The 9,637-nt window shown below is 48.7% G+C and overlaps 2 protein-coding genes across 2 annotated transcripts; one reads left to right on the forward strand and one right to left on the reverse strand.

Annotated features, from left to right (window-relative positions):
* Positions 1–3,320: 3,320 nt before the first annotated feature.
* On the reverse strand, positions 3,321–6,209 carry LOC125535998 (ATP synthase mitochondrial F1 complex assembly factor 2). The gene is made up of 4 exons (XM_048699081.1): positions 5,805–6,209; positions 4,230–4,404; positions 3,798–4,075; positions 3,321–3,703 (listed from the first exon to the last, which is right to left on the reverse strand). The coding sequence occupies exons 1-4, from the start codon at positions 6,171–6,173 to the stop codon at positions 3,596–3,598; spliced, it is 930 nt and encodes a 309-aa protein (XP_048555038.1). The 5' UTR covers positions 6,174–6,209; the 3' UTR covers positions 3,321–3,595.
* A 224-nt stretch (positions 6,210–6,433) lies between these two features.
* Positions 6,434–9,633, forward strand: LOC125535177 (bZIP transcription factor 60-like; the record flags this gene model as incomplete). The annotated part of the gene is made up of 2 exons (XM_048698221.1): positions 6,434–7,887; positions 9,605–9,633. Coding segments are annotated over exons 1-2 (1,326 nt in total), but the record flags the coding sequence as incomplete, so codon positions are not given.
* Between the last annotated feature and the right edge of the window lie 4 nt (positions 9,634–9,637).

The raw sequence follows: 9,637 nt of genomic DNA on the forward strand, positions 1-9,637 counted from the left end.
GGCGACCAACCGATGGCGACGCGCGAGGCGGCCGAGTGGTGATGAGGCGACCAACCAATGACGACGCGCGGGGCGGCCGAGTGGTGATGAGGTGACCAACCGATGGCGACGCGCGGGGCAGCCGAATGGTTATGAGGTGACCAACGGAGTGGCGACGCGCGGGACGGACGAGTGGTGATGAGGCGACCAACCGATGGCGACGCGCGGGGCGGCCGAGTGGTGATGATGTGACCAACTGATGGTGACGCGCGGGGCGTTCATGTGATGTAGACGCGTCCCCGCAGAGTGACGATGCGCGGGGCGTTCGAGTGATGTAGACGTGACCCGCGGAGTGGGGACGAGCGGGGCGTTCGCGTGACGTAGACGCGTCCCGCAGACTGGCGATGTGCGGAGCGTCCGGGTGATGTAGACGCGTCCCGCAGAGTGACGACGCACGGGGAGTTCAGGTGATGTAGACGCGTTCCGCTGAGTGGCGATGCGCTGGGCGTCTGAGTGATGTAGACGTGTCCCGCAGAGTGGCGATGCGCTGGGCGTCTGAGTGATGTAGACGTGTCCCGTGGAGTGGCGATGCTCGTGTGGTCGAGTCTGGCAAGTTGATGAAGATGTGCTCAACTGAGCGGCGACGCGCAGTGCGGCCGAGCGGGTAAGCCGATGAAGATGCGCCCAACTGAGCGGCGATGCACGGGGCAGCCGAGCGGGCAAGTTGATGAAGTCGCGCCCAACCGCTTGGCGGCGCGCAGGATGGCCGAGTCAAGCATGTTGTCGAAGATGTACCCAACCACTCGACGGTGCGCCGTGCGGCAGAGTGGACAAGTTGATGAAGATGTACTCAACTGAGCGGCGATGCGCAGTGTGGCCGAGCGGGCAAGTTGATGAAGTCGCGCCCAACCTCTTGGCGGCGCGCAAGGTAGCCGAGTCGAGCATGTTGTCAAAGATGTACCCAACCGCTCGACGGTGCGCCGTGCGGCCGAGTGGACAAATTGATGAAGACACGCCCAACATGCACGGGGCGTCCGACGGAGTGGCGACGCAGGGGCGTTAGAGTGAAGTAGACGCGTCCCGCGGAGTGACGACGCGTCTCCCCTTCCGACTTGTGCTTAGGTACTGAACGAGAAATCCGTTCGAGTGAACTCGGGTCTGTGGCCGAATGAACTTGAGTTTGTGTCCAGGAAGTTGATGATGATGCGAGCAGCTTCGTGACCGCGTGCAGGGCGGCCGAGTGGCAACGCGTGGACGGCTGAGCGCCAGTGATCCTGTTCGGTTCGAGTGAGTTAGCCAATCCGAGTGAAAAGATGAATCGATCGAGTGAACCACAGTTGGGCTGCGATTCGGCCGCCACACCATCAACCGAGTGGAATAAATGGCGAGTTGGACGATCGACGTTGTTCGTCTCAGTAAGCCTGCAAGTTAGTACATCCATGAATATTTTTTGCTGGACTAAAGTGTCCATGCACGGATGCTATTTTGCAAGGATTAAAGACCAACCGTGCATGCAAGTTTCCCCGGGCTCCGTTCGCGGTCAGGCAAGGCTTTTGCTTTCATCTAGGAGCCAGCGGGGTGGGGGATCCCCGGATCTCATCGAGGTCGCGGACTATGGTGGATGGAGATCCATTGGCACTGGCCGTTTGGGTCCTCAGATGGGCGATGGATGCAGGGAGACGAATACCCTTCTTCTTACTTGTCGGTTGTCGTGGGAATGATTTCGACAATAAGAGAAGGGTAGGATAAAGGAGCATGATCTATCGAGATGCAAATGGGTGACACAGTGATTTTAGCGAGTTCGGACCTCTCACGGTGGAGATAACAACCCTACGTCTCGTGCTCCGGAGAGACTTTGTTTTGTCTGAGTATGTATCCAGAGATTACAATGTATGAGAGAAGGGAACGGATCCCATGCCTGAGCTACGTCCTGAGACTAATGGCAAAAAAAGAGAGAGGTCGAAGAAAAAGCCCCCTAGGCTAGTGGTGAGGGTGGCTTATATAGAGTGCACCACCCCCTCACCTCCTATGTTACAAAGTGGGGCGTTAATGCCATAAGTCAGCCTAATACTAAGATGATGCTTCGAGTGCCTTGTCGACTGTTGGTCTTCGCATATCCGAGTGAGATCAAATGCTCCGAGTGAAATGAGTTGGTCGAGTGAAGTGCTATGCTCCGAGTGGTTGTTGTCGTCCGAATGACTTGGAGATCATCCGAGTAGATAGTATGTCTGTATGAAATTTATCTGGACTCATATGTTGTGTGGACCCCATACTTTATGATATTTCGACCCTTCGTGGGCCTACATGTTATGTGTATCCCCAACATCGGTATGATTTGCTGCTGCTGTTCTTCTCCTTCCTCTGCGTCGATGCTGGTGGGAGATCCTGCTTTGTTAGGGTGGATGGCCCGGCCACGGTGCTGGACCGGTCGGATGACTCGAGTTCTCTTCCTTCCGGAAGGGACACTTTTCGCGGTACTCAAAGCCAAAGATGACGACGGTTGTTGCAGGTGTGTTGGATTGATGTACATGCCCTCTCAGCGCTGGTGTTAAGAAAGGAGGAAGCAACGTGATGGCAATTGTACCGTGGTCGAAGACGATGACCTGCTTGCACCTGGTTGCTGACCTTCTGCTGCCGGGGTCTTCTCTTAAGATTCAGGAATGATGACACGGGGCTTCGGAGATCTTCTTGTGTTATAGTTGTCTTAAGGTACTCTAGGTGTTCATGGTCCTTTGTGTTTGCGTTTCAGTATGCTTGTAAGGGTCAACTACTTTGTACTGTTTCGTGATTTGAATGAAAAAAATTCTAAAAAAAATACTAGTAAATATGGTCAAATCAAAATCAAACCACAACATAAAAATATGTAACTAGTCCTGTTCTTCGTGCACACGGAAATTCAAAAATAGCTCCTTGTCGATGTTAGATTTCCCGTGTTTTTCCTTTGAAAGTGAGATCGAAGGAAAAAAGTATCTATGATTTCTTTGCGCTTTTCCTTTGAATAAACGTATACATAGTATCAACATAGGAAAAAAGAATATATTCCTACATTTTTCTTCCACTTTTCCCTGGAACTAGGAGGCCCTTGGTATTCTTTCACATCAATAACTAGGACGTACACACCTTAGATAGAAAACCACGGCACACCAGCCGTAGCATGGGGTTATCTAACTTCACACTCGTTTCAGTTTTCAGTTCACATCAATAATTTATTACATCTTATATAAACTGGAAAATTGTGCTGCAGTGTTTTACACATTCAGAAATTGGCAGCCATTTGGTACAGCATGGTCCGAAACGACCGACGATGCAGCGCTGGCATTGTTCTGCTGCTGCAGTCCTCATCACACCAAACCAGAATTCTGCTATTGATTGCATTTTACCCTTCATAACCAGAGACCACTGGGATCCAGAAAAGGATGTTGGGTTTTCATACACCCTTGCTAACATAACACACTGAGCTCTGCTTAATCAAGAGTTCAGCATCAGCACCTGTTGAATACCGGTACTTTGTTTTCTCTTAACCATCTGCGGCTAATTATTATTCTACAACTCTTCATGATACAAGCTCGAGAAAAAAAAGCAGAAACAATTACGCAGATTATCATCGATCAAAAGGTTACTTCAGCCATGAAAGTTGAAGGAACACAACAGCCGATGACATCTGGACTTTAAGGTCCGCAATATCAACATCATGGCCTCCTTCAACCAAGCCCCATCGATCGACCTGGGGTTATGGAACAATAAAGACCATAAGACAGAAGCAAAGAGAAGAAAAGAAAAAAGTCAAGTGAAGAAACAAAATGGTTGCGATATCACACCTGGTGATCTTCTTCAAGCCTGATTAGCTCAATGGATTCATCAACTCCCAACTTTCCTCTAAATATTGCGAGAGGGATTACCAGGGAATGGGCTGCTGCGGCCATAGCATCAATAGATGCCAGCTCATAATCATTTGCATCCTTCAGAACGGTTTCTACAGCCTTAGCTAGCCGCTCATCCTGCTTCCCTCCTAAGAAACTTGTGTACACAACAGGCTTGACCCCAAACTCAGAGTTGACCCAGTCCAGTATTGGGTCAATTTTCTCCTTCTGTTTTTCTGCACATAAAAGTAAGAAAGCATGAGAAATCGGTGCAAATGACACAGAGCATCTGCAACTTAATTGTATGGATCTAAGTAGCCTGAAACCAGTTCACTCATGTTGGAGCACAACAACTGCACCAACTTATGAGAAATTCTTTTGGTACATTACCATAAACTCCTTTGGTAAGTTCATCATCGGCAGGTGAGCGGCAAAATACCAAATCTTGATGGAATTTTTGCATCAAATTGCTAATTATTTTCGTTCGTGTCAGCGGAACTCTCTCCAGTGCAGTACAAGCAAGCTTCATAAGAGGCATCGTAAAAGGCCGGATTCCATCTTGTTCCTATGAAAATAAGGAACTTTCAGTACCAGTACCCATTGATCTAGAAAGTATGGAATTAAATACACGAATTTTTTTTTCCATAAAAGTTATTTCAGATACAATCCCACATTCCTACAGGGTGGTAGATGAGCAGCAGACCAAAAAAAGCAAGTTGTTCAAAATTGTAACAACTCTAGTAGCTTGCACGTTATAAGTTACAGTGGGGAACATTTGAAGCTGCAACTCAGCCATGCAAAAACATAGATTCGCTTAACTAAGTAAAAACTATCAAACCACTAGTTCTCCTTAAATTCAGCTACTGCAGCATATGCATACTATTTATGATGTGTATAAGAGATGACATACTGAGGGTACATCGGCCATATGGGCCTTGTTCTAATTTTATTCGAGGAGCTGACAGTGGGAATGTTCATTTTCAACCTCTCTGCCTCTAGAGATCAGAAGACACTATAATGTGCTCTATTCTCCAAAGAAGACAATGAACTGCACATTCTGCATAAACACAACTAACGTACACCAACATATTATATTGCAAACACTAATATTTATTTCCTTTTTACTTTCTTGCCGAACAACCATACAGGCATTTTAGAACTGCTCATGACACAAAAAAGAGCAAAGTAACAAACATGTGAATACCAAGTTACATTGTTCAATTTCATTGGCCATATTGAGGCTTTATTTCATTTTCAACCTCTATTGCCTCTCTAGAGATCAGAAATGAATACTCAACTCTACAATGTGCTATGAACATGATTGGTTTCCTACCACTTTTTGACACCAAACAAATTATACTCTATATTCCCCACAGTAGGCAATGAACTGCGCATTCTGCATTACTGTACCATTTTTACTTTCTTCCCAAATAACCATACAGGCATCTTACAACTGCTCATGACACAAAAAATAGTGAATTAACAAAAACATGTCAAAACCAACTTATATTTTGCGATTTCATCCGCCATATTGAGTTTTGCTTTAGTTTCATTTTCAACCTCTGTTGCCTCTCTAGAGATCGGAGGTGCAAATTCAACTCTAAGGTGCTCTATTCTCCACAGAAGGCAATGAACTACCCGTTATGCATAAATGCAACAGATCTATGCTGATGGACTGCATTTTGAGTACTGTTTACTTGTTTCCTTCTACTTATAGCCAAACGACCATTTTGATCAGTTAGAACTGCTCATGACACGATAAAGGGGAAGAAATGAGAATATTAAAAGCAATTCAGTCGCGGCACTAAATAGTACGATGAAAACCTAGATTCGGTGCATTTTAAATGTAAAATAGAATGAAATTTCACTAAATCTTCACATAATTCACCATAATACAGAACCCTAGTGATCCCAAACAACAGAACAGGAAGGAGAAGAGAGGAGGAGAGGCAATGGGGTCAAGACCTGGTACTCCCACTCGGCGGCGACGGCCATGGCGAGCGTGCGCGAGTGCAGCTTGAGCGGGCGCTTGGCGGGCGTCTTGAGGGTGCGGTAGTCGAGCATGACCGTCCACCCGTTGCCGTCGTCGGCGCGGCGCACGGTGGCGTCGCGGTAGAAGCGCTTCCCCACCACGGACCCCGTCATGAACGACATGGGCATGGACACCGAGGTCTCGTCCCGCGTCGACGAGGACGAGGGATTCCTCACGTAGATCGCCTCGCCCCCCGCCTCCTCCCCGCCCGGAGACGCCTCCGCCGCCGTGCCCAGCAGCCGCCGCCCGGCCGCGCATCGCCGCAGGAGGAGCAGGCGGCGGCCCGCGAGTATGGTCGCCATTCCTCTGCCTGGTCGCCGCTTCACCTGGGCCTTCACTCTCCCAATCTGTAGTACCCTGCAAAAGTGATTGCAGCCCGTTAACGAACCCGGCCCATAGTAAAAACTCAATAGGCTGCTCCCTAGCCCATGCAGGCCCATCACGGAGGCCCGGAGAACGTTCCAGACGCGTCTGGCGTCTGACTTTGGCCCCACCGCCCCCACGAGGCCGCGCATGGTGGGTCCGGTTCGTCTCGACGACGCCAAAGAGGCGACCAGCGACTCGGACCGAATCCCCCAGCTGCAGTTCCTGCCTTTCCCTTCCCCTCCCACATCGCGAACCCTGCACGCTACGGCGACCGCGCCGCGTGAGATCCCGAACCCCGACCGACCGGCCGCCCCGCCGTCGCGCATGCGCTCGCCGTGACCGGATCTCGCGCCATGGCCATCGCGGAGGCGTCCCCCTTCGCGGACCTGCCCTTCCCCGACGACCTGCCGGAGTTCCCGCACGGCCCCGTCGGGGACGACGACGCCTTCGCCCTGGACGGCTTCGATCTCGACGATCTGGACATCGACTTCGACTTCGACCTCGACCTCGACCTCCTCCCCACCGACGACGTGCGGCTCCCGTCGCCGCCGCCGCCGCTCGCCACGTCCTCCTCCTCGGCCGGGTCGCCGGGCGGGGCAGGGGACTCCTCCTCCGGCTCCGGTGGCGGAGCGGACGGCGGCCTGAAGAACGACGAGTCCTCGGAGACGTCTTCGAGGAGCGCGAGCGCTGGGAGCGACGGCAAGGCTAAGGAGGGGGAGGGTGAGGACGACAAGCGGCGGGCGCGGCTGGTGCGGAACCGGGAGAGCGCGCACCTGTCGCGGCAGAGGAAGAAGCAGTACGTGGAGGAGCTGGAGGGGAAGGTCAAGGCCATGCAGGCCACCATCGCCGACCTCTCCACCAGGATCTCCTGCGTCACTGCTGAGAACGCCGCTCTCAAGCAGCAACTGGCCGGTGCTGGTGGAGCAGGCGTCCCGCCGCCGCTGCCGATGTACCCGGGATTGTACCCTTTGCCGCTGCCATGGATGCACCCGGCTTATGCGATGGGAGCGCGCGGCTCCCAAGTGCCGCTCATGCCGATACCTCGGCTGAAAACCAAGCAGCCTGCGTCGGCTGCCGCAGAGCCACCGGCCAAGAAGTCTAGGAAGACCAAGAAGGTTGCCAGTGTTAGCCTCCTTGGATTGCTGTTCCTGACGATGCTCTGTGGGTGTTTGGTTCCTGCGGTAAATCGGATGTATGGAGCAGTTGATTCCCGAGAAGGAATTGTGCTTGGTCCATCACAATCACGTCATGGGAGGGTTCTGGCTGTTGACGGGCCTCGAGATGGTGTCCCGGAAGGTGTTGATTCGAAGTTGCCACATAATTCAAGTGAGACGCTCCCGGCCTTGTTGTATATTCCAAGGAATGGGAAGCATGTCAAGATCAATGGAAATCTTGTTATCCAGTCTGTTGTTGCGAGTGAGAAAGCTTCTTCGCGCATGTGTCACTCTGATGGGAAGACTTCATGTAACCAAGGACAAGAAGATACTAGTTTGGCAATTCCTGGCCATGTTGCTCAGTTGAATTCTGGAGAAGTCATGGAATCTGCTAAAGCAATAAAAAATAAACTGATGGCTTTACCTCCTGGAGATGGAAGCATATACAGAGACGATGATGAATTACTGCCACAATGGTTTAGTGAAGCAATGTCAGGTAAGGATGCTACAGAAGTTGCATACTGCTTTAGATTTGAAAAACAAATTACTCATGTGTGTGTGCCATGTCGGTTTTATACTTGTTATCATACTGTGACCTTGATACGAATGTAGCAGTCACTAGCTGATGCAACTTCCTAATAGATAATGTTTTTATGTTTGCAAGTAAGTTAGCCAACATAAGGGTGTTTGGTGTATTATTGCCTTGTGCAGTTGCAACAATTGCTAATGCAGCATATTATACAACATGTGCTCGTGCATGTACGCAGTATCAGTATGCATGTTATAACATACTCCCTCTGTAAACTAATATAAGAGCGTTTAGATCACTACTTTAGTATTCTAAATGCTCTTATATTGCTTTACGGAGGGAGTACAATATTACTTGTGGACCGATGCAGCATATATAAATTTAGCATGTCCCTAAAACTTCATTGCTCTTGAAATAATTTGACTAACCCAATGTAAAATGCTTAGTTGAACATGATAGAGCATGTAATTGACTGTACCAGTAGCATGTTTTTCCTTAAGTTCCGTCATTTCTGTGTATTTAGTTGTCCAAATTGGGTGGCATACATTTCTAAATTGTTTGCATTGAGATATGTGATGTGCTATCTCACTTGCAATTGTACAGTTACGCATGTATTTATAGAAAATTTCTAGAAAATTGAATTGTAGCTTGACATTAGGGATTTATTCTTGTAGGGAAAATAGGTGCCATCTCAGTTGCCTTTGTTCAGTTTAATTCAATTAAACCTGTCATTAACCGCAGTTAGTTACTGCAACTAGTCTGTTCCTTCATTTGCTGATAGTTGTTGCTTCCGATTGGTTGCTTTTAACATACAACATTGGTGGTTTGTGGACTATTGTGGTATTATAAATTTGACTCGTCCCTAGGAACTTCATTGATGAAAGCTCTAGACAGAGTCTGACGGAAGAAAACACTGATACTTCCAGCAACCAGTGTATCCGTATCGGATACCGTATTCGATACTGATTCTTTCCCGTTACGTCCCCGATACTTCTCAAGCTCTAGTAGTGCCGGTGGAAGGCTCCCCTGGTGCTCCTGCTCCCCTTTCCCCCCACTATCCTATAGAATTCTATCTAATGGAAGGCTGTTGATTTCCTCCTCCTCCTCCTCCTCCCTTTGTATCTAACTGAACTTTTATGTTTGGTAAATTGCTGCTATCCTTTGGCTGTTGGTTCTTGCTTTTGTTGGAATCATGGATAAGATGATGGAAGATAATGGATTGCACTGACTAAATATATGCTAAATGGCTTGATGCTTAATTGATAACATACTTTTTATATTATTTTCAAAAATAGTCAAATGTATCCCCGTATTGACACTTTTCAGAAATGACGTATTCATGTATCTGTATTGCCTTGATACTGATACGCGTATCCGTACCGGTGCAATTGACTGTACCAATAGCATGTTTTTTGTTAGTTTGCTAAGTTCTGCCGGTTTTGTGTATGTAGTTGTGACACCCGAATTGAGTAGCAATGTGATGTGATATCTCAGTTGCCATTGTACAACTATACATATATTTGTGGAGAACTGAATTGTAGCTTGACATTAGGGATTTGATCCTGTAGGAAGAAGTGTGTGCTATCTCAGTAGCTTTTGAACAGTTGAATTCAATTGTACACTGTTACTGCAAGTAGTTTCTTTCTTCATTTGCTGAAAGTTATTCCTTCCCATTTTTTTTCAGGTCCTATGTTGAGTTCCGGAATGTGCACCGAAG

The sequence above is a fragment of the Triticum urartu genome, chromosome 2 (genome assembly GCF_003073215.2).
Source record: "Triticum urartu cultivar G1812 chromosome 2, Tu2.1, whole genome shotgun sequence".
NCBI classification, from domain to species: domain Eukaryota; kingdom Viridiplantae; phylum Streptophyta; class Magnoliopsida; order Poales; family Poaceae; genus Triticum; species Triticum urartu.